This window comes from Microtus oregoni, unplaced genomic scaffold, assembly GCF_018167655.1.
Source record: "Microtus oregoni isolate MIOR12 unplaced genomic scaffold, Mior012 000077F_ref0000221, whole genome shotgun sequence".
Taxonomy (NCBI): domain Eukaryota; kingdom Metazoa; phylum Chordata; class Mammalia; order Rodentia; family Cricetidae; genus Microtus; species Microtus oregoni.
Genome location: NW_024544029.1, coordinates 4,790,951 through 4,815,530, shown reverse-complemented (window position 1 = coordinate 4,815,530; position 24,580 = coordinate 4,790,951). Strand labels below are relative to the sequence as shown.

The 24,580-nt window shown below is 48.9% G+C and overlaps 1 protein-coding gene across 1 annotated transcript; it reads left to right on the top strand.

The window, feature by feature from the left end:
* The first annotated feature begins 14,210 nt into the window (after positions 1–14,210).
* Positions 14,211–21,324, top strand: Rnd1 (Rho family GTPase 1). The gene is made up of 5 exons (XM_041642649.1): positions 14,211–14,424; positions 15,127–15,214; positions 17,843–17,952; positions 18,934–19,068; positions 20,341–21,324. Exons 1-5 carry the CDS (start codon positions 14,305–14,307, stop codon positions 20,584–20,586), a joined length of 699 nt encoding a protein of 232 aa, XP_041498583.1. The 5' UTR covers positions 14,211–14,304; the 3' UTR covers positions 20,587–21,324.
* The last annotated feature ends 3,256 nt before the right edge of the window (positions 21,325–24,580 follow it).

Sequence of the window (24,580 nt, the reverse complement as noted above, 5' to 3'; positions counted from 1 at the left end):
TGACCGGCTCTTGGAACTGCAGGCTTCCCATCAATATCAGACGAGTATTTTCCAGCAGCCTGGGCAGGGCAGAGAAGAAACCAGAAGGTGGGAAAGGTGGCCCTCTGCCAACCATGTCACCTCCTGGGGTGGTGTGGATGGATTCCGTGGACAGCCCTGAATTTAGCCAACTGTTAATAGAGATGCCTGACGCTACCACCACAAACTCTTACTGCCCATTCATCAAACATCAACAATCTCTCTTCTCTCTCTCTCTTTCTTTTTTTTTGTTTTGTTTTGTTTTTTTGAGACGGGGTTTCTCTGTAGCTTTGAGACTGTCCTGGAACTAGCTCTTGTAGACCAGGCTGACCTCGAACTACTACAGAGATCCACCTAGATCCACCTACCTCTGCCTCTCAAGTGCTAGGATTAAGGCACGTGCCACCACCACCCAGCTAAACATTAACAACCGAAGAAATATCATCTCCACTTGACTGTTGACACAGAGGCTCAGAGAGGTTTTTTAAAAAGTGCCCAAGATCTGGCCAACAGCAGTACCAGCCCCTTACTAAGCTGGCAATCCATTTTAAGGGTCAAGTGAAAGCCTGGAACCCGGGGGGGGGGGGGGCATTATAATGAACTTATATACACATTTCATATTTTACTTGGAGGGACTTTTTCCATGAGTCCCTAAGACCATTAGTTAAGGAACCTGTATAGAAAGGCCATTGAATTCCTCCCCACCCTTCCCTTCCCCCATCGTCCCAGGAAACAAGCAGCAGTAAACTCATCCAGGGGTCTTCTAGGCAGCCTGTCACCCCCAGTAACCTCTGCCATCCTGGGCAAGGCTTTGCTGAGTAGGTCCGGGAGGTCTTCCCGGCCAGGGTGAACCAGGGATAGAAGTGGTGGGTGGGAGGGAGTGGGCCAGGAGAGCCACTGTGGACTCTGGGGAGCAGCCTGAATTGTGCTGTTCTGGAGGACAGAGCTCTTCCCTCGCCCCCTCAGGCTATCCTTTTCTGGCTGAGATTTGGAATTGCCCAGCCTAGGAGAGATGAAGGCCTCCTCCCTTAATTAAATGCCCAGAGGTTGCTATGGAAACCAGCGCTTCCAAATCCTGGTCAGACAATGGGGAGAAGAGCTGTCTAGGCCTAGACAAGTGAAGCTTCGGGAGGCCTCACTGGTGGCAGAGGTGGGGGCCACATGGTGAGGGATAAAACGGGGTGCCAACTAAAAAAAAGCCTGAAAAAAACCTTTCTCCCCCTACCTGAAAGTGTGGGAAGAGGCCTCTGAGAGCCAAAGAAGGGGTCTGTCTGAGATATAACCCTCCTGGGAAGAAGGGGAGGGGGCCAAGAAGGGGTGTGTCTGAGGCTTAACCCTCCTGGGAAGCAGCGAGGGCAAGCTACAGTCCAGCCCCTTTCAGAACTGAACACTTCTTTTGTTTCTAGAGAAAGCCGGCCAAGTTGGCAAACAGAAAGGAGAGGCCAGAGGGCAGACAGCTCAGCGATAAGGCCCGGGACTGCAAAGAGCTGAGTAACACAGCCAGGAGAGCCCGGTTCTCCCAAGTCCCTGACAAACAACTGCAGCACTCCTGCATCCATTGACTGAGGCCCAGGACACCCGTGGGTGACAGATACACTCCTTTGCAGAAGCTGTGGTCTTTCTCCCTGCTTCTCCTTAGGATTCCTTTGCTCTCTAGCTTGAGCTTCTCTCTAAAGGCTGAGGTAGTCCTCTCTTCATTAAATTCCAGTCCTGTTGCTAGGAACGTCAGACAGCCTTCAAGGACTTCTGTGGGCCATGGGTGTTTTTACCTCAGTCAAGAGGAAAGATCTCATTTTGGAAACATTGCAACATTACAGTGCCTTTGTGCCAGGACAAGGACAGTCCCCACAGACAACAGCCTCTCACCTGAGGCCCGGCTGTAGGACAGTCCTCACAGACAACAGCCTCTCTCCTGAGGCCCGGCTGTAGGACAGTCCTCACAGACAACAGCCTCTCACCTGATGCCCAGCTGTAGGACAGTCCTCACAGACAACAGCCTCTCACGTGATGCCCGGCTGTAGGACAGTCCTCACAGACAACAGCCTCTCACCTGAGGCCCGGCTGTAGGACAGTCCTCACAGAGAACAGCCTCTCACCTGAGGCCCGGCTGTAGGACAGTCCTCACAGACAACAGCCTCTCTCCTGAGGCCCGGCTGTAGGACAGTCCTCACAGACAACAGCCTCTCTCCTGAGGCCCGGCTGTAGGACAGTCCTCACAGACAACAGCCTCTCACGTGATGCCCGGCTGTAGGACAGTCCTCACAGACAACAGCCTCTCACCTGAGGCCCGGCTGTAGGACAGTCCTCACAGAGAACAGCCTCTCTCCTGAGGCCTGGCTGTAGGACAGTCCTCACAGAGAACAGCCTCTCTCCTGAGGCCCGGCTGTAGGACAGTCCTCACAGACAACAGCCTCTCTCCTGAGGCCCGGCTGTAGGACAGTCCTCACAGACAACAGCCTCTCACCTGATGCCCGGCTGTAGGACAGTCCTCACAGACAACAGCCTCTCACGTGATGCCCGGCTGTAGGACAGTCCTCACAGAGAACAGCCTCTCACCTGAGGCCCGGCTGTAGGACAGTCCTCACAGAGAACAGCCTCTCACCTGAGGACCGGCTGTAGGACAGTCCTCACAGAGAACAGCCTCTCACCTGAGGCCCGGCTGTAGGACAGTCCTCACAGAGAACAGCCTCTCACCTGATGCCCGACACTTCTGGGAGCTTAACTGTTCACAACCTTTTGTTTATGACCGACTTTTCTTCCTTCCTTCTTTCCTTCTTTCCTTCTATCCTTCCTTCCTTCCTTCCTTTCTTTTTTTCTTTCTTTCTTTCTTATTTTTGAGATAGGGTTTCTCTGTGTAACAGCTCTGGCTGTCCTGAAACTTGATTTATAGACCAGGCTGGCCTGGAACTTACAGAGATCCACCTGCCTCTGCCTCCCTAATGCAAGGATGAAAGGAGTGAGCCACTATGACCAGTTTGATCTTGTTTTATAATGAACTTATATACACATTTTGTATTTAACTTGGAGGGGGTTCTTAAAAGCCCTTTCATTAAGGAACCTTGATAGAAAAGCCCATGTTGAATTATCTCTTACCCATACTTCACCCAGGGTCTCATTTGGCCAGGCTGGCCCCAAACCCCATATGCAGCTGAGGATGACCTTGAACTTCTGATCCTCCCTCCTCAAACTCCTGTGTGCTGAAGTTATAGGGACGAGCCCACCTCATCTACTGGGAGTAGAGCCCAGGGCTCATGCTTGCTAGCTAGGCAAGCGCCCTGTCAGCTGAACTTCGACCTCAGCCGCCAAATGACATTAATTTGTTTTTGTCATGAGAGAACCCGAGAGAATGTTAGATAGGGCTAGCATCTCTCAAGTCCTAAAGTGGCAAAGCTGGGATTGAAACCCGACTCGGTCATTTTTCTTGCTTCACAAGCTCCTTGGAGACTTCTGAGTGGGCCCACTCTGTTCCGATCCCTTCATCTCCCACTCAGTGTTACCTAAATACTTCTGTAGAAGCAGTTCCCAATTCCAAGCTGGTTATTTAAAGAGTTTATGTATAACTTGACTGTTTGGAAGAAAAACACATTTTTCAGAGACAAAAAAAAAATGTTAAATGGACCCAAAAAGGCCACTTGACCTAGAATACAACTGACAGTGGTACATCTTGTCCAGGACAAGCCTGGAGTCTCAAATAATAACACTGTTTCCTCGAGAAATATATCTGGTTACACGGTGAGAAAGAAACCCTTTCTTCTCCCTCATCTATGGACCTACTTTCTACCCAGTAGGATGTTTTGGGGGAACAATGTAAATGTGGGTGCTGACCCAGGGAAAATTGTTAAAGAAGGGACCAGGGGACAAAGGGTTAAGTAACTATGGTCCTAGAACTGAAAAAAAATCGATAGGTGGGTTTGGAAAACCTTAGACAATGGTGGGGCAACCATGGTAAACTGTTAGGGGGAAAGATACAGACAATCAAGCAACAGCACCAGGGCAGAGGTGGGAGTGGAAGAAGCCCTGAGGATGTGACAGAGGGAGGAAGTCCGGGGTAGCTGTGAACCGCCGATGTGGTGTTTGAATAGGAATGCCACCCCACAGGCTCATATGTTTGAATGCTTGGTCATTAGAGAGTGGCACTACTTGAGAGGGATTAGGAGGTGTGGCCTTGCTGGAGTTGGTGCGGCTTTGTTGGAGGATGTGTGTCACTGGGGGTGGGCCTTATGATTTCAAATGTTCTGGAGTCAGGCCCAGCGGTTCTCTCTTCCTGCATACCCATCCAGATGTAGCACTTCCAGCTACTTCTCCAGCTCTATGTCTACCTGGGTGCTGCCATGTTTCCCACCATGATGACAGTAGGCTAACCCTGTAAAACCGTAAGCAAGCCCTAATTAAATGCTTTCTTTTATAAGAGTTACCGAGATGATGGTGTCTCTTCACAGCAGTCAAACACTGACTAAGACAGACAAGGGCCAATGGCGCAGATCCACGGGAACTGGGAAAACCTTCCTCTGTTGGATCAGAGTATAATGTTGACAGAGCATCTAGAAAGTAACCCCTGTGGCCCTCTCCTTCCGGGATGTTTGCAGCCTGAGACTGCTGCCCTACAGAGGCCTCCCAGGGACACTAGTCAGCCCCTCTTTCTCATGCTGGACATAATAAACACACTGAGGTGCTGGGTTTTTTTTTAAAGATTGATTATTTATTATGTATACAGTATTATGTCTGCATATATGCCTGCAGGCCAGAAGAGGGGACCAGATTTCATTACAGATGGTTGTGAGCCACCATGTGGTTGCTGGGAATTGAACTCAGGACCTCTGGAAGGGCAGTCAGTGCTCTTAACCACTGAGCCATCTCTCCAGCCCAAGGTTCTGGGTTCTTGTATAGTTGGTGCCACTCCATCTGAGAAAGCACTACCACACGATCCCCCAGCTTTTCTGTCACGTGCCCATGTCTTCATCCCCTTATCGCTTCAGTCTAGATTCCATGACCAAGCCATTCTGGACAGACTGGAGTGACCACAGGGTGTGTGTGAATCTTCCTGCTCCACTCCAGCCAGGGCTTAGCCAGGGGCTGTGGTGTGACATTCCCACACACGCACACAGCATGAAATAATCAGACTAGGGTAGACAGCACATCTATCACTGTGATGTCCAAAGATTTCTTGGAAACTTTTTGTTTCTGTTTTGAGACAGAGTCTTACTATGTAGCTCTGGCTGGCCTGAAACTTGCCCTGTAGACTAGGCTGTCTTCACACTCACAGGAATCTGCCTGCCTCTGTTTGCTTTTTGCTTGGTGATGGGATTAAAGGATTTCACCACCACACCTGCCTGCCCCAACCACTTTTTTTGAGATGAGATTTGATATGTAGCTCAGGCTGGCTTCAAACTTGCGGCCGTCCTGCAGCCTCCTTAGCGCATGTGCGGGCAGATGCATGGCTACCTCTGTCTGTCCTCCAGCTGCCATCCACTCTGCCTCTGTAGCACCCATTACTTCAGCTCCTAAGGGACAGAACGCAGGTTTCTTCAGGAGGACCCTTCAGCACCTCCCTGATTCTGCTCCAGCCCCACCCTCAAGCATTCTGTACTTCCCCACTAATTCAGCCTCTAGTGGCTTCCCTTCCCTTCCTTTCCCTTCTCTCTTCCCTTCTCTTTCCCTCCTCTCCCCTTCTTTCCTTCTTTTCCTGGTACTAGGACTTGAACCCCATGCTTTGAACAGCTAAACAAGTACTCTAGCTGAGGTTCATCCTCAGCACAAAAAAAAAAAAAAAAAAAAATTGAGACAGAATCTAGGTCTCTTACCTAGACTGGTTTTGAACTCCCTCTATAGTCCAAGCTGATTTTGGGTATTTATCTTCTTGCCTCAGCCTTCTGAGTAGCTGGGATTACAAGCACAAGCCAATATATGCGATTCTTATTTTCATTTTGCTTCTCCTTCTACACCTATTTTCACATAGACACACACACATACACACACAGACACACAGACACATAGACACACAGACACATAGACACACACACACATACACACACAGACACACAGACACACAGACACATAGACACACACACACATACACACACACACACCATACTGTTTCTCAGGCCTCCATCTTTTACTTCCAAGCCATGTTCTTCTAGATTCTAGAGTCTGGAGCAGCCCTTCTACTCTGAGCAGCTCCCAGTGTACTATCACTGACCTCCTTTCTAGCTCAGCATTGTCTCTCACAGGGTGTTTTTGTGGGGATTCTCCTCTGGATGAGCTTCCCTTATGCTGACTCAGTAGATGTCGGCAATAGGCCCAGCTCCCAGGAAGGGGAACAGGGAAGTACTTGGGGGAAAGTGCAGCCCCTGGCAGTGGCCACTGGGCGGGCATTCAGCAATGCTTTCCCCCTGTTGAACATAAGCCATTTCACAAGACCAGAACCAGGCCAGGCCAATCCATGACCATGACAGATGAAGACGGAAAGATGATCTCCCTGTAACCAAATCTGAACAGAAACAAAAATAAGAACATGGGGGCTGGAGAGATGGCTCAGAGGGGAAGAGCACTGGCTGTTCTTCTGGAGGTCCCGAGTTCAATTCCCAGCAACCACATGGTGGCTCACAATCATCTGTAATGAGACCTGGTGCCTTCCTTGCCAGCATTGTATGCTTAATAAATAAATAAATCTTTAAAAAAAAATAAGAACATGTTCAAAGGCAGTGGTGGCGCATGCCTTTAACACCAGGAAGAAGGCAAGTTGATCTCTGTAAGTTCGAGGCCAGCCTGGTCTACAGAGCGAGTTCCAGGACAGCCAGGGCTGTTACACAGGGAAATCCTGCTTGTAAAACAAAAACAAACTAATAGAAGAACATGTTGAAGCCACAAGGGAACACGCACCTGCCCTGGCTAGTACAGCTCCTCCTCTGTAAGCCACAGCTTTAGCCCATGTCACTCCGCCACCACCTCAGTACAGTCATTTCTCACAGGTCCAACCAGAGAAAACCCCACCACCTTGATTTCACCCTCAGATAATCAGAATTCAGTTCAAACTCCTAGTCTGTCATTACAGCAAACATTGGTTGTGCCACGCTCTGCCGCGGTGTGTGTCCTTGTTGCACTGAGTCAATAAACCCAGTTTTGTTCCCTTTGCCAGTGTCTGCTGGTTGCCTTTGGCTAGAGAACATTCGCAGTCTAGAACACTGAGTGGAAAAGAAGGAAGGAAGAAAACAAAGAGTAGGTATACATCTGTGTGTTCCTCTGGGGAGCAACCCAGTAGGTGTACATCTGTGTGTTCCCCTGGCGAGGAACCCAATAGGTATATGTCTGTGTGTTCCCCTGGGGAGGAACCCAGTAGATGTACGCCTGTGTGTTCCCCTGGGAGCAACCGGTATCATTGCCTTTGAAATGAGGTTTATGGTAATGAAGCAGCGGATTTCCTTCCAAATTCTGTTCCCAGGCAAACTTCTCTACTCCTGACCCAGTACTGTCTGCTTCTGACAGGATTCTCCAGTCCTGGGCCATGCTCAAGCACCCAAAATCCACCCCAGCCCCTGACCCCCATCCTGTGTCAGAACTGAGGCCCAGGTTAACCACCTACCAGCTTTGATGATAGTTCTCTAACTAAATCCCCAATACTCTGCCTTCTGGTGGTCTAAGTATCCAGTAGGCTACTTGCAAAGGTTTTTTCTTTGAAGGACGGAGACTTCTGGATAAGGAGAAGTGACAGCTCCCCATCGTGGAGTGTAAATCTTGAGCTCTGTTCAAGGACAGGGATCTTCAGACACCTAAGACACAGGAGGCAAGGTACCTGGGGGGCTTTTGGCAAGAGTCCCTAGGGCAGAGAAGGTGCTGGGCTTGTGAATTCTCTGGTAAAGTTAGGGTGAATTTTAATTTGCTACTGCCCGGAACATCTTTGTGTATTATGCTTCTGTCCCAGAATGGGAATGTTATCACAGTAATCGGAACCCGAAAAACGATAAAGACGGTTCTGGGCTTTGAGCTCATGGTTCTCTCTCTCTCTCTCTCTCTCTCTCTCTCTCTCTCTCCCTTCTTCCCTCCCTCCCTCCCTCCCTCCCTCCCTCCTTCCTTCCTTCTCTCTCTGTCTGTAGAAATATTACTCAGAATTGTGTCTTAAAGTGTGTTCTCTGGGGCTTGTCCCTTGGAGGAGTGTAAGGGCAGAATGAGCCCCAGAACACACCCCAATTCTAACTCCACTAAGAGACGATTCATTTCCATCTTTATGTATTAAGACTCTTTACAAGATTCATTTTAAAGAATTAGCTTGTGGGTTCAAGTGACGCAGAGAGCGGGACTGGGGTAAAAGTACCCCTAACTTGTAAACGACCCTGTTGGAGACACAGTCTGTAAAATCCCGAATGCAGTGATGTGAGCAACCTGGTTCCTTAAACACAACAACAACAACAAAACAGAAAAGCAACAAGTTGCAGACTGGTGAGATGCTCAGCAGGTAGAGGCCCTTGCTGCCAAGCCTGCCAACCTGCATTTGCTACGCAGGACCCACATGGTGGAAAGACAGGGCCCAACTTCCACAAGTTGTCCTCTGACCTCCACGGGTATTTGTGACATTCCGCACCCCACCCCAATACTACTCAGCTCTAAAGAAAAATTCATCCCAAAATTTCAGGAAAATGGGTGGATTTAGGATGTATAGTATTGAGTGAGTTCACCTAATCTCAGAAAGAAAAATGATCTCGTGTTCTCCCTCCAATGCAGAACATAGAAAATGCATAATGTATATGCACATACATGTCTACGTAAAAATGAATATACTTGCGGGTACAATGTAACATGTAGAAAGGAGAACAAGAAAGGCTAAATATTGGGAGGAGCCAAAGGCCTGAATGCAGACAATGGACATGAGCTTTGCTAAAGGATATAGAGCTAAATTATTTCTCTACTTCTAACTCTGTCAGGGATTTTTTATTTTCACTGAAGAGTGTCTAAAAATACATTCACTAGCGAAAGTGTAAAATCCAACGTAAAGTTCCACAGTTTCTATCCCAAATGTTACTCTACCTCTTTAGAAGTTCACCAATATGTGCAGACTTTGGGTCTGGATAACCTTTAAAATTATTTTGTTTTATGTGTATGAGTATTTTGTTTGCATGTATGTATGTATATATGTACACTTACATGTGTTTCTGGTGCCCACCTAAGCTGGAAGAGGGCATAGGATCCCCTGAAACCGGGATTACAGGTGGTTGTGAGCCACTGTGTGGGTGCTGGGAACCAAACCTGGGTCCTCTGCAAAAACAAATGCTGAGCCAACTCTCCAGGTCCGGGGAATTTTGGTGTGTAATTTTTGTAAGTTTTTTAAAATTATAAAGCTTAGCTGGGCAGTGGTGGCGCACGCCTTTAATCCCAGCACTCAGGAGGCAGAGGCAGGCGGATCTCTGGGAGTTCGAGGCCAGCCTGGTCTACAATAGCTAGTTCCGGGACAGGCACCAAAGCTACAGAGAAACCCTGTCTCGAAAAACAAAAAACAAAAAAAAATTATAAAGCTTATGAAAGAATGCTAAAAAATGGGAAATAAGAACATAAAAGTTTCAAGGAGAAAATGAAAAAATATAATAGGAATTATAAATGAGATAAAAACTGTGGCCAGCTGCAGTGGTACACGCCCAAGTTGTCAGCCTCTGGCAAGAGGTGTTACCCTCTGAGCCATCTTACTGCCCCACAAACTCTCTATCTCATTGGATTTACCTATTCTGAAGATTTCATGTAAATATATCATAATATTGACGTAGAATATTTGTTTAACTACACAAAACTGTGTTGCATTTGTTTAAGTATTTCAAGATGTGTTGTATTTGTTTTTGCTGCATTTGTCTAATTATCTAAAGCTGTGCTGCTGTTTTACCTTGCCTGCCTAAGGCACCTGATTAGGCTAAAAAATACCCGAACAGTTAAGAGTGAGGGAGGAGGTGTAGCCAGGACTTCTGGGCAGGGCTAGTAAGTAGGAGAAGGAAGAAAGAAAAAGGAGTTGACAGGGAGACACCCAGGGGCCAGCCAGTCAGACACAAAGAAGCAGGAAAGCAGGACATACAGACTGAAAGAAAGAAAGGCAAAAAGCCTCGAGGCAAAACGTAGATGAACGAAACTGGTTAAATTAGGTTAAAAGAGCTAGTGGGCCAAGCCTAACCTAAACATTCATAATGAATAATAAGTCTTCATGTCGTTATTCGGGATCTGGTTGGCAGCCCAAAGAAAGTTCCGACTATCTATTATATTCTACATAATATATTGTATTTTTTTAAATATACTGTTTTTATTGAAGCTTTGAATTTCTTGTGTAGGTTTCTTTTCCTTTTCTTCTTTTTTTAATATTTATTTATTTATTATGTATATAATATTCTGTGTGTGTGTGTGTGTGCCTGCAGGCCAGAAGAGGCACCAGACCCCACTACAGATGGTTGTGAGCCACCATGTGGTTGCTGGGAATTGAACTCAGGACCTTTGGAAAAGCAGGCAATGCTCTTAACCTCTGAGCCATCTCTCCAGCCCCAATATATTGTATTTTGTAACTGTCTTTTTTCACCCAGGCTTAATGCTTAATTTCTTTCTTTCTTTCTTTCTCTCCCTCTCTCTCTCTCTCTCTCTCTCTTTCTTTCTTTTTTTTCTTTCCTTCTGAGATAGGGTTTCTCTGTGTAACCCCTGGCTGTTCCAGAACTTGCTCTGTAGACCAGGCTGGCCTCAAACTCACAGAGATCTGCTTGTCTCTGCCTCCTAAGTGCTGGGATTAAAGGCTTGTGCCACCACTGCTCAGTCAATGTTTTCAATTTTACCTTGTTTTAAATGTTCCAAGTCTTGAGAGAGAACACCCATCTTATAAACGTATTATTCTGGCTGCAGAGTTTTAAATAAAGACATTAGGAAGAGGTTTAAACAAAGACAGGAGCTAATGAGCGAGCGGTAAGATGGCTCAGGGAGTAAATATGACTGCCATCATATCACGTGTCCCTAGGACTGGAGAAACTAACTTCTGCAAGTGGTCCTGTGACCTCCATGTATGGTCTGAGTGGGCCCTTCTCCTCCCCCAAGCACACTCACTAAGTAAAATATAATATTTTTTTTTGTAAACTAGAACTGGTCGTAGTGGAGAATAACTGTAATCTCAGTGACGGGGATCTGGGGCAGAATTGCCATGAATTTGAGGTCAACCTGGGCTACAGTGAGACCCTGGCTCAAAACCAAAACCAAGTCAAGTCATTCTGGCTGGTCTACACACTCAGTTCCAACCCAGCCAGTTACAGAGTGAGAGGAAGTCTGACACCAAACCACATGCAAACAAAGACGAACTGCAAAGCAAAGGTCCCCGAACCCCCTTTCTAATTAAATTCCAGCACAGGTAGCTCCAGCACATGCCTGCTGAGCTCATATACACAATACTTTCCCAACACAACTCATAAGCATGGGACTTACAGGGTATCTTCATAAATGTTTGAGAAAGGGTCTCACTGTGTATCCCTGGCTTTCCTACAACTTGCTCTGTAGACCAGGCTGGCCTCAAACTCACAGAGATCCTCCTACTTCTGTCTCCTAAGTGCTAGGATTAAGGGCATGTGCCACCGCATCTGGCTTTGGAGACACGCCTTGGACAGCCACAGAGGAAGTTTGCCCTATTGCAGATCTGCTGCTGACCCTGAGAAGCAGTCATGTAGGAAGAATCAGTGTTGGCACCTGCTCTCAGAATGTCAGTGCCAGAGGAGCTCAGGAATGGCTATCTTGTTAAAGCTGGAGGTAGCTACCTGCGTAGCACAAGCAGGGTTACTTGTATTGAATGTTTATGTGGAGTGGCTCTTGCAGGGTGTGTGCATGCATGAGTGAGTGTGTGTGCTTGTGTGCATATGTTTGTGTGTATGCATGTGCAGGCGTGCATGCATGCGTGTGTGCGTGTGTGGCATGTGCATGTATGTGTGTGTGCGTGTGTGTGCATGTATGTGTGTGTGCGTGCGTGCATGTATGTGTGTGTGCGTGTGTGTGTGCATGTATGTGTGTGTGCGTGTGTGTGTGCATGTATGTGTGTGTGCGTGTGTGTAGAAGCGGAGAGAACATGGAGAGAAGACCAAAACCTTTCTGGCTGTAGTTAGAGGAAACCTGGCTAAGGGTTACTAGAACACATGGCGGGAGTGGCGGGAGGTAGGGGAGTGGAGAAGGTGGATGGCTCAGTGGTGGAGAGCCCTGGCTGTTCTTCCAGAGGGCCTGGGTTCAATTCCCAGCACCCATATGGCCGCTTATGACTGTCTGTAACTCCTTTTCCAGAGGATCTGACACTCTCAGCTAGACACACATGCAGACAAAACTCCAAGGTACATAAAATAAATCATTAAAACGGAGAAGACACAGAAATCTTACTGACTCTTCCAGACTTATGTCTCGATGAGCCAAAGTGTGGGAAATCAGGTAGTGAGCACCGTCAAGCCGTGGGGAAGGACTCCGGGTTGAGACAGACCACAATCCCCCAGCTGTCCTGGAACTCTTCCAAGCCACACTTATGGGCAGCTCAGGGAGGCTGGCAGGATGCGGGAAAAGGGCAAAAAGACGACAAGTTCCATAGGTGGAAAATAATTTGAAGACTGAGGATGAGGTGTGGGGGAAGATAAGGTGAAGAAACTTCCAGAGAGTCTGGGAGAAGAATAGAGCCCCTAAAGGTAAACCCTTCTGCCCTCAGTGACCCCCTTCCTGGAAGTGATGGGCAGGAGGTGGGCAGAGGACAGAGCTGCCCCGCCCCCTCAGCCTACCGAGAAGCCTGGCAACCATAGAGTAGACTAGAGGGTTATCAGTCATGCTAACAGACAACTTTCATTCTCTGTTACAGTGAGCCTGAGAAGCCTTTGAAATGCCCCTTATTTTAGGAAAAAAGGGTGGCCAGCAACAACTGTGACTTAAAACAAAGATATGGGGGGGTGTGTGTGTCAGGTTTATTACAGAAGTGCTGGACCTATCATAGTGAAGGAACTTCAAGACAACCCTGAGCTACGGCTGATGTCCTCTCTGTAATTCCGGGCCTAAGGCCGGAGACAGAAGGGTTTGCATCCTGGGTTATATACAGTGAGTTCCAGTGTGAGACCCTGTCTCAAAAATAAAGCATGCCAAGGAAACAAGAAGGGGTGGGGGCAGACCCTAGGCTGCTCTCAAGTTTGCCCAGAATTGGTCTCCAATTCCCTGGAGGCCTAATTGGACCTCTTTGGTTGCCAGGCAGCCAGTGATTTCTATGAGCTGTATATCTCCATAGTTTTGTTTAGTAGAGGGGTCCCCAGAAGCCATGGAAGTTCTGAAGGCTAGAGCCAGTCTGCAATTTCATAGCTTAGCCGCATCTTAGATTGTCCTCCAGTTTCTTATCCCTAATGCCCAGGCCTTGACTTCCAAGCTGGACTTTCACCAGGTGACACACATTAGTGCGTCAGAGCCAGCTGGGATCAGCCTGGAACTAGCCCTGCGCCTGATTCATCCAGGAAGCTGAAGCCACCCACAGAACAAAGCACCTTGACACCGCGTCTCATACTAGGATTGCAGCTAGAAGCGCCGTGGCCAACAGAAGGCGGAGAGCCGCTCGTTTGGTCTCTCTCCTATTCCTGCTTGCAGGATTCCTTCATTTGTTTCCTTTGCCTGTCTCTGGGTCAGAAGCTGTTATTTTGTTTCTTTGGTTTGCTTTGGTGAAGGGGATTGCTGAGGGAATTGAGCTGTAAAAGACAGACAGCAGGAGCTTCTATTAGAAGGAAATAACAGAAGTGGAACCAGTGTGGGTAGGAACTATATAAAATTAAGGAGTCACAGGTCGATGGGGCCACCCTCTCCCGAAGAGATGCCACCTGTCCTTAGTTTAGGCAGGCCCTGCTGTCTTCCTGGAATAGACCCTACAACCCTCACTTTCTGGTTCCTTGGCTCTTTATGGCTTTAGACACTAATTCATGGACATTCGAAGATCACTTGGTTTTACTTCCAGCCCCTTCCCGACCTCCTAACAGCAAAACAAAAAGCGTGGGAATTCCCTTCCCGAATGAAGCAACTGTGCTGCTTTAACAGAAAGAGAAGGGAGGAAGAGGGCGCTGACTCAGACTCTCTTACTATTGGCTGCCGCTGGGGATCCCACCTTAGGAATTGGCCTGGGCAGATCCCGCCTCCTCTTGTGATTGGCTGAGCCTGGGGCATATAACGGGGCCCGTTCGGCCTCCGCCTCAGTTGGAGGCACGCAGAGAACCGGCCTCCTGTCTCCGCGTGGAAACTTCAGGAGCGACCTCCTCCTCGCTGAACCCGAGTCCCAGTCCCTTGGAGGCTGCAGCCATGAAGGAGAGACGGGCGCCGCAGCCGGTGGTGGTCAGATGTAAGCTCGTGCTGGTGGGGGACGTGCAGTGTGGGAAGACGGCGATGTTACAGGTGCTAGCGAAGGACTGCTATCCCGAGGTGAGCTAGCCGCCGGCGCGGGGTCGATTTCCACCTGCCCAGGAGAACCGTCTCCCCCACCCCCAGGCCGACCCACCCTGCCTGCCTTCTGGCTGAAGGACTGCCCTGCCTTGCTTCCCCTGAGACCTGACCCATTTCTGCCGCCCGGTCGGCTCCTCCTCACCTCTTTAGCCATCATATCCCCTCCCACTTTGCTTCATTCCTGGGACCGGGAGGCTCTGGAGGGCCTGGGCTTTATTCTTGACGCAGTACCTGCCCGGCCCTCCTGGAAGGCTCTGTGAGGGTAGCTCTAGGCATCAGGCTGCTGCTTTCTGCTCATCACCTGTGCCAGGGGACTAGAGGGCAGAAGAGAGAGGTTAGAATTGCCTTGTGGCTCTGAAAATGGGGCACAAATCTAGGGATGAGAAGAAAATGTGAATGTGTGTGTCTGCCGAGTCAGGATGTAGGGGGCTTGTCCCAGGCTGGAGAGCAAAGGCCAGTGCCTCTCCGGTCCTTTTCTCCTGTCTAACACAGTTCCTCCTGCCCCACATATTCCTTTCCTCTGGCCCCTCATCACCTGACACTTCGGTGTTCCAGCGCCTGTGTGTGAGTGGCTGCTTGTGTAGTCAATGCTAGGTATGGGTTCTGAAGGCGTGCGAGCCTGAGGTGCGGGGTCCTGAGGGCACGCGAGTCCAGATGTGAATGTTTCCTCTCTCCTCGCAGACCTATGTGCCTACCGTGTTTGAGAATTACACAGCCTGTTTGGAGACCGATGAACAGCGAGTGGAGCTCAGCCTCTGGGATACTTCAGGTAAGACCGCTGGCTAGCTGCGGCTGCTGCTTTTTTAGGGGAGAAAATTCGCCTTTGAGGACAGAGGTGATGGAAGAAGGAACGTAAAGATTCTTTGGCTGGGGGCATCGACTCTCTTAAATGATGAACAAACCTCAGGAGCCATTCAGGCCTCTGGTCTAGTTCCATTATTCAGAGGGCTGGGGAAGGGACCCCCTGAGTACTTCCCAGAGCACCAAACAGGTCTTCCCCATTCTCTCTCTCTCTCTCTCTCTCTCTCTCTCTCTCTCTCCATCCCTTCTCCCTCCCTCCCTCCCTTCCTTCCTCCCCCCCTCTCTCCCTCCTCTCTCTCTCTCTCTCTCTCTCTCTCTCTCTTTCTGTCTCTCTCTCTCTCTCTCTCTGTCTCTCTCTCTCTCTGCCTTCAGTTCTCTGGAGCAAAGTTAAAGGAGTGTTAGGCTCCGGTGCTGATAGAGGCCTCTGTGGTGGGGCAGAGAGCCTACGGCTTTGGAGGGAATCTTGCTCTCCTGCGTTTCCTCTCAGGCCGGCTGCTGTCTGCTTGCCGCACCTCAGTCCTTCTCATCAGATGCTGCGGCTCAGTGGTGAAGCGATGCATCATCGCTGTTTGGGAGGGTGGGGAATATGGTAGATGTAAGGCCTGGCCACACTGGGGTTAGTGTCCCACAGAGTGCGTGGGTTTAAGCTGCTATCATTTCTCCCTGTACAGGATGAGGTTGGAGGTGCCGGCCTTTCAAAAAAATGAGAAAGCAATGCTTTGCCCACTCTGTCCCAAGCCCTTAGAGCTCCGCTAACATTTGCTTTGCTTCTGAGCCCTTCCCACTTTCTCTACCCCAGTCCCTCTTTTTAACAGTCTGTCTCAGACATAATTAAGGAGTAAGAGCCAGCAATATGAGAGAGAAAAGAAAATCCATGCTTTACCAGAAAAGATTTCTTTTTAACGTGCTCAAGCTGAGTTTAAAGAGGAACCGTGAATCACTAAGGCTTTTCCTACGTGTGTAAAATGGACCACCCTACTTCTCTGAAGGAATCTTGTTCCTGTTCTCCAATTTTGAGTTCTGGCGATAAGGGATGGGTAAACAGAAAATGAAGACACTTTTTTAGCTTTCTCCACAACCCAAATTCCTCAGGCTGGTACGTGGTCCTCCGTTGCAGTTCCAAGAGAGGGTTCTGTTTATCCCGGATTGTGCTATGCTGGCTGGATTGGACCAGAATGCAGCGTGGCTGCGTGATGTATGGGTTTTTTCCTGCTGTACCCTCCCACCTCCAGTCTCCCTGGACCTTGCTGCAGCTCATCTCTTTTCTTTTCGTTAGTACCCTCCCTGCTTCTCACAGCCCTTGAATCCTGAGCCCAGATGGTGGAATATCAGCAAGTGTGGTCTTTCTACCCCAGGTCACACCCTAGCCTCTCCTTTCAAAAGGATACAGACAGCCAGTTATCCTTCTTTCGGATTAGGTTCCCATAAGGACAGAGGAAATGACAGTGATGTGTGGGATGGGCCAGGGTTAAACCTGTTTCTGTTATTCAGTTGCTGGTTTTAGGGGAGGGGGATTGCTTAGAGCCAAAATGGAGACCAACTCCCCTCCCCTTCCCCCAGTACCGCAGCCTCAGTGCCTGTGGTCCAACCCCCACCTTACCTCAGAAAGAGATGGGGGTGGATTGCTGAAGGAGCAGGCAGCTATCCCAACTCCCCCTTACTTCTTCTTCTTTTTTTTTTATGACCGACACCCCCACCTCAGCTTGGATTCCCCCCAGTTTCCATGGTGATTGCAGTACAGGGAGAGGGGCTGCTTGCTATTCTAAGCACGGATTGTCTGGATCCCAAACCTGCTACTGTTCCTTCCTCAGGGTGGAGGGGGCCAGGCTCAGATTCTAGTCCTCAGGGTGGAGGGGGCCAGGCTCAGTTCCTGGTCCTCAGGGTGGAGGGGGCCGGCTCAGCTCCTGATCCTCAGGGTGGAGGGGGCCAGGCTCAGCTCCTAGTCTTCATCCCATCAGACCCTTGGTCTGAGTGGCCTTCTTCCCCTCCCCCTCTAACTTCACAGCTATGGGGTGTTCCTGTCTTTGAGATCTGAGGGGTGGGGGCCACAGTATCCCCTCTGCCCTTTTCAGTGTAAGCTGACTTGGGTGGGAAAAGGAGTAAACCTCCAATCCTGGGTGCTTTCCCGCCCCCATCAATCCCCTGAAGGTCTGACCCCAAGCTCAGGAATCAGGGCAGCCAGTTATGTAACAGGCAGCGTTAGTTCTTCACTGGGAGACCCTACAGCAGAAGAGCTGAGCAGAGACTGAACAGCAGGCAGGCTCAGATGATGGGAAGGGCACCTGAACCAAGCCCTTGTCTCTCCATAGGCACCGACTGCCTCTTCTGGGACTCTGAATATGAGGAGATCTTAAATTAAGCTCACTCTGGGAAACCCAGACAGGGTTTGAGTACACTCTACCCCATCTGCATTGCGCTCTTTTAAGATCAAGGGAAATGGTATTCCTGAATAGCCTTCTGGCAGGTGGTCATGTCCCAGGCTTCCATGCAGTAGTACTGTGGGACTTGCTTGGTGTTAAGGAAGAATTACCTTCCCCAGGGACCCTTGGCCTTAAGCCTGGAGAGACTCACTCTCAACTCTTCTCCCTTACGCCAGGGTCTCCTTACTATGACAACGTCCGTCCACTCTGCTACAGCGACTCGGATGCGGTGTTACTGTGCTTTGACATCAGCCGCCCAGAGACTATGGACAGTGCACTCAAAAAGGTGAGGCTGCGCTTGAGGTGGGGGTGCACGCTAGTCATCCTAGCTACTAGGGTTGCTGGAGCAGGAGAATCTTAAGCTTGAGTTCAGCTTGGGCTACAGAGCCAGTTCAAGACCAGGCAGTTCAGTGAGACCCTGTCTCCAAATCAAAATCAAATCTGGCTGAGGATGGGTCTCAGTTGGCAGAGAGTGCTTCCCTAGCACGAGCAGGACCCAGGGTATGAAAATAAAGTCTATAGTTTCTCCCCAGAAGAACAAGAAGGAGCCTTGGCCTCCAACCCTCCTGTCTGTAAGCCAGGAGAGCAGTGTTTTTTCTTGAAGCCTCACCATTGCTGGGGCTCTGGGTTGAATCTGGGTTTCCTGCCTCTTAGCCTTCTGCTTTTTCCTTACCCTGTACTACTTTCCCAGAGGCCCAGCTAGAGGGAGAGAGGTGCTGAAGGCTCAGAGAATCTTCTGGTGGTGTGAGGAATGGGTCCTTTTGGCAGCAGCTTCTGTGGACTATGGTCCCAGGCCCACTGAGTCAGGCAGGTCAGGGCTCCACAGCTGGTGGAAGTACCTGGGTCTGAGTAGAAGCTCTGTCTGCCCTGAGATGCTGCAGGAAGTGCCCAGGGACTTGCTTAGCTTCTCAGGGAAGAGATTGCCTTGCTCCCCACACTAGCATTTCTCCTAAGGGTAAACAAGCCCTTAGAAAGAAACTAAACCCATGTCTTCCCTGTGTGGCAAGGAGTGGGAGACTTGCCCTGTGTTCCCTGTGATGGCTGTGCTGTTGGCTGAAGGGACAAGCTCCTGGGTTAGCACACTGGTACCACCGAAGGCCTCATGTGCAGGAAGATGATGTAATTAGTGCAGCAGGCATACTGTGACTCAGACGGAAGACTGAGCTTCGATACTGAGTGATGTGCTTGATGCTGCCAGCCGGACTCCTCCTGGTATCTGCCACTGACTTTCTCTCCCTTCCCCTTCCCTTCTTGCTCCAACCCTCAGTGGAGAACAGAAATCCTAGACTATTGTCCCAGCACCCGGGTTTTGCTTATTGGCTGCAAGACAGATCTGCGAACAGACCTGAGCACTCTGATGGAGCTTTCCCACCAGAAGCAGGCGCCCATCTCCTACGAGCAGGTGTGTGTGTGTGCGTGTGCATGTATGTGTGTGCTGGGATGGGGTAGAGAAGGCTGTGGCGGAGGGCCTACACATGGCTCTTGACTAAACTCTTTCCGTATAAGATAGAATTGGTACTGGGGGCTATCTGTATCTATAAATGGCAAACTGTCACGTGGGTTGGGGTAGAAGTTCTTGCTAACTTAGCTCCCTGCTATAGGATTGCTTGTGAACTTCTCCTGTGTGTATGCCAGCAATTTTAAGGCTTTTTTTTTTTTTGGTAAACCATATGCATCAGACTCATTAAAGATGCTTGTTAGCACTGGATGTAGTCTGTAATCCCAGAACTCAGGAGGTAGAGGCAGAAGGATTCCAAGTTTGAGGCCAGCTTGACTAAATAATAAGGCATAGTCTCAAAAAACCAAAACTAGCAAACGAAGAGAAGTAATTGTTGGGATTTTGAATTCCAAGCTCCATGCTTATAAAATAGCCCTGGGAGGAAGATATGGAATCTGCATTTTTATAACAAACCCAAGGATAATTTTTAAATTATTTAATTTTGTGTGTGTGTGGCACATGTCATGCCCATGTGTGGAGGTCAGAAGCAGGTTTCGGGAGTCAGCTCTCCCCTTCCACCACGTGGGTTTTTGGGACTGAACTCAGGTTATTGATCTTGATGGCCAGTGCTTTTCTTTGCCGAGCCACCTCACTAGCTGCAAGGATAAATTTTAATGCGCACAGAATGTCTGTTAAGATTTCCCATGAGAGTCAGCTGGGAGAACTCTTTAAAGTACTGACATCAGCAGGCTGGTGAGACAGCTCAGAGGGCAGGGTGCTTTGCCACGAAAGCTTGAGGGCCCACGTGGTGGGGGGAGGGACATGATTTCCACAAATTGTCGTCTGACCCCCACATGCGAGCTGTGGGAGGAGCATACATACGACACACACACTCATATGGATAAGCATATGGAAAAGGGTTTTTTTTTTTTAAATGATAATGTTGAGACTGGGAGTGTGGCTAAGCGCATGGTTAGCATGTATGAAGTCCTGGATCCCATCACTAGTACCAAAGTCTAAGACCTAATGCCTGTGCCATCCCCAGACATCAAGCTGTACCTGGTTTTAAAATGTCATAGGAGATTCTGGCCTGCAGCCACCTTTATGAAGAACTGGCAGAGACTGGCAGTGGGCTGTCATCTGGAATAGCCCTGCCGAGTGACACACTGAATGCCATGGTGTTTCCTATGCGTTTTAGACCATTGCATTAATAACCACACTGCACCCTTCCCACAGGGCTGTGCCATAGCCAAGCAGTTGGGCGCAGAAATCTACCTGGAGGGCTCAGCTTTTACCTCAGAGAAGAGTATCCACAGCATCTTCCGGATGGCATCCATGGTGTGTTTGAACAAGCCTAACTCAGTGCCCCCGAAGAGCCCTGTCCGCAGCCTCTCCAAGCGACTTCTCCACCTCCCCAGTCGCTCTGAACTCATCTCTTCCACCTTCAAGAAGGAAAAGGCCAAAAGCTGTTCCATCATGTGAAGTTGGAGCCAGAGGCGGGGGAGACAGCCCCCCACTTCCTCCCTTGGGGTGCAGAGGCACGGGGAGAGGGAGGATGAGACAGTTTAAGACCCTGGATGTGACTTTTTCAGATGGCCACAGTGAGGGCTCAGGAGACAGGAATGGAATTGAAGAAGCCAGGCCTGCCAGGAGGGCCTGACATTAAGCGAGAACCATCACACCCCAAGCCAGGCAGTAGGCTGTGGAGGGAGCAGTTGCCCCAGTGTCTCCTACTCCAGAGGAAGGAAGGGTATTGGGGGACTGGGGACATGCTGGCCTCACCTTCAGCACCATGCTCTTCCACACAGCATTCCCATGCAGGCGGGGGATGGGAAGGGCCCTTGAGCTCTCCCTGTCCCCTCTGAGAAGTGGCAATGGACTGGACAATGGGAAAGCTTAGCCCAGATGCTTCATAACTGAAACCAGGAGGGCAAGGGCTGACCAGAGCTGGGAAGGAAACCTCATCTTTGCATAGCCCATGCGTCACAGAGAGGTGACATCATACATTCACACGCTTCTCACTGAAGTCCCCAGGGCCCAGGGGAGAAGCCCCAGACCCCCTTCTCTTGCAGAATGTGGGGGTGGTGGTGCTGCAGGGGCAGGACTGATGGTGGTCACCAGACTTTCCTGCCCTCAGGGCGGTACAGTTGGCGTTTGTTTTCTAGACTCTTGTCTTTGGAATTTGGGGGGGGGGGGTTGTTTCAATCTGTTGTCTGTTCTGTGTTTAAAGAGGAGAACCTATTTATTAATGAAATATAACATATAATGAAGTTGATTGTTTTTGTTGTTCTTTGATTTTGGCAGCTGATGATCAGGGAAATGCTGGTTTGGAACTTTCTGTGGGTTCGAGTGATTGTCTCCTCTGTGCCCTAGCACCTTGTCCCACTCCTCCCAAACTCACTCACAACCTGCCACGCCGAGGAAGAGCTCCTTAGCCCTGGATTAGGGCTGCCACCCCTCAGAATGCTGATGCTGTAGGCAGGAGAATGGATTTTTTTGTAAGGAGCTATCCTCCGTAGTGTGTGATATTCATCAACATCCCTGGCTTCCCTGGTTCTGGAAGAGAGTAGCATGCTCGCTCCAGTTGTCACAGCCAGAAATGTCTCTAGATGTTGCTGAATGTCCTCTGGATAAAATCACTTCCTGTTGAAGGCAATTGCCCTAGACCAGTGGCTCTCAGCCTTCCTAATGCTGTGACCCTTTAATCCAGTTCCTCCTGTTGTGCTGACCCCAACCATAAAATGATCTTGTTGCTTCTTCACCACTGTAATTTTGCTACTGTTATGAATCATGATGTACATACCTGATGCATAGGATATCGGATGCGCAGCCACCAAAGGGGCCTTGACCCACAGGCTGAAAACCACCATCTTACAGAGACTGAAGAAGAAAGAAAGCTCACCACAGAAAAAAGGGCTCAAGATGCCGAGTCCCACTCCAGTATCGCATAGGCTGGTTCAAAACTCAGCAAAATCTGGGATTCTCATTTCCTGAGTTCAAGGAGAACTTTGTTATTGATGTTCCAATTCTAGTGTCCACTGATGGTAGCTCAGGGGTTTTAACATCTCCTCCTTAGTGACACATAACTCTTGCTGTCCAAGGTTCATAGAATAGTAATGGAGATTAAAAGTTATTATGGGGGCTGGAAAGATGGCCCGGTGTTGAAGATCACAGGTCTGTTCCCAGTACCCAGTACCCACATGGTGACTGACAACTGTCTGTAAGGGAAGTTCCAGAGGATCTTGTGCCGTCTTCCGGCCTCTGTGGGTACCACATGCATGTGGTGCACACATAGACAAAACACCCATATGCATAAAATTAAAAAATCTTTCTTAAAAAGTTACTACTACTAGGTATGATGCACACTTGGAATCCCAGTATTTGAGGGGCTAAGGCAGAAGAATTGTGAGTTCCAGGACAGTTTGGGATATGGTATAGCAAGACTTTGTCTCTAAAAGAAAAGTTGCTATGCATCTGCTTTAAAATTTTTTTCTTTTATTTTCAATCGTGTGTATGTGTGCACATATAGATGTGTCCATGTGTGAGTGCAGGTACCCTCAGAGCCCCCTGGGGCTCGAGTTAACAGTTAATTATGAGTTGCCCTATGATGTGGGTGATAGGAGTTGAACTCAGTTCCTTTGAAAGAGCAATAGATGCTCTTAATTGCTGAGCCACCTCTCCAGCCCCGTTCTATGCCTCTGCCTTAAATCATCAAATTTATTATAGCCTTTCTATGTGTCAGAGCACTTTATATACTGTGATGAGCTTTCCAGGTATTTCCCATTTCATCATACAGGCAAGGAGGTCCAGAGAGATTAGCATGCTCGAACTGTGCGGCTATGGAGTGTTAAAATATGGCTGGGTGGTGGTGGCTATTCCTTAATCCGAGCATTCAGCAGACAGAGGTAGGCAGATCTCTGTGAGTCTGAAGCCAGCCTAGTCTACAGGGTAAGTTTCAGGACAGCCAGGGCTACACACACACACACACACACACACACACACATGCAAACCTGTCTCAAAAAAAAAATAAAACCAACAAAATGGATACAAATCCAGAAAGTAACTCTAGAACATTTTTTTTTTGGAGACAGTATCTCACTCTATAGCCACGTGGTGACCTAGACGTCACAAAGATCTGCCTACTTCTGCCTTCTGAGAGCTGGTATCAAAGCTGCGCAGCACCATGCTCGGCTGCTGTAGCCCAGGATGGTTTCAAACTTGCTACGTACTTGACAAGTATGTAGCAAACTTGAGAATATGGCCTCTGCCTCCCAAGTGCCGGTATTACAGGGCTGTGCTACCACATCAGGCTACCAAGCCTGGCTTTGAAATGTGCACTTGAAATTTTTTTAACTTCTTTTCTCTTCTGTCCATTCTCCTGCTTCCCAGCTTCTCTTTCAATCTTGTTCACTAGAGCTCTTTCCCTCTTTGAGGAAGAGTCTTTATAGTGATATATTATTTATGTTTTATAGATAAAATTTGCCTGATGACCAGAAGAGAAAACTAACCCCATTCTATGCATCTGCCTTAAATCATCAAACTTAACGTCTATGCTGTTATGCATAAAACAGCTATTTAATTACACAGGCAAGGAGGTCCAGAGAGATTAGCATGCCCAAACCGTGCAGCTATGGGGCGTTAAAACACGGAGCTGGATGGTGGTGGCGAGATGAAGCTAAGCCATTAGAGGCCAGGCAGCAGTACCACACACCCCTAATCCCAGTATTTGAGAGACAGAGGCAGATGAATCTCTGTGAGTTCAAGGCCACCCTGGGCTACACAAGATCAATGCAGAAACAGATCCAGGTGGTGATGGCTCACCCCTTTAATCTCAGTACTAGAGAGAAATATAAGCCAGGATGAGTCAAAAACTCACTCTCCTTTTTTCAGTCTGAGGATCTTAGAGGTAAGAGCTCACTAGTGACTTGGCTGCTTTGCTTTCGTGCTCTTCAGGTTGAACCCCAATATTTGTCTCTGGACTTTTATTAATCATGCTATATTTGGCGTCCAATGCTTGGGGTATAATTCACTAAAAACTCTTTTGTCTGAAGCTTTCTAGCCACCCGCACAGGCTAGAGCTGCACATGGGGCTCCAACCCACACCCAGCCAGGTTTTCTTTTCTTTTCTCCTCCAAGCCTTGGGAAAAAGTTGGGGATTTTCCTGTTGTAACCTCTCTGAAACAGTCTCCAGCTGCCACCTAAACTCAGAAGCACCTGGGCTCCAAATGGTTCCCCCCAACAATCCCCTATGCATCTTTCAGAATTGGCTTCCTCCCCACCTCCCCCTCTCTCTTTCTGTCCACCATGGTTGTGGGCTCTTGCTGAACCCCTTCTCCAGCTGCTTCCAAACTAGGTAACTGCCTTGAAATCTAGGCAGTCTCTCACTGATCTACGCAACAGCAATAAACCTCACATCTTCATCAACATCATCAGCATATTGGGGGCTGGAGAGATGGCTCAGAGGTTAAGAACACTG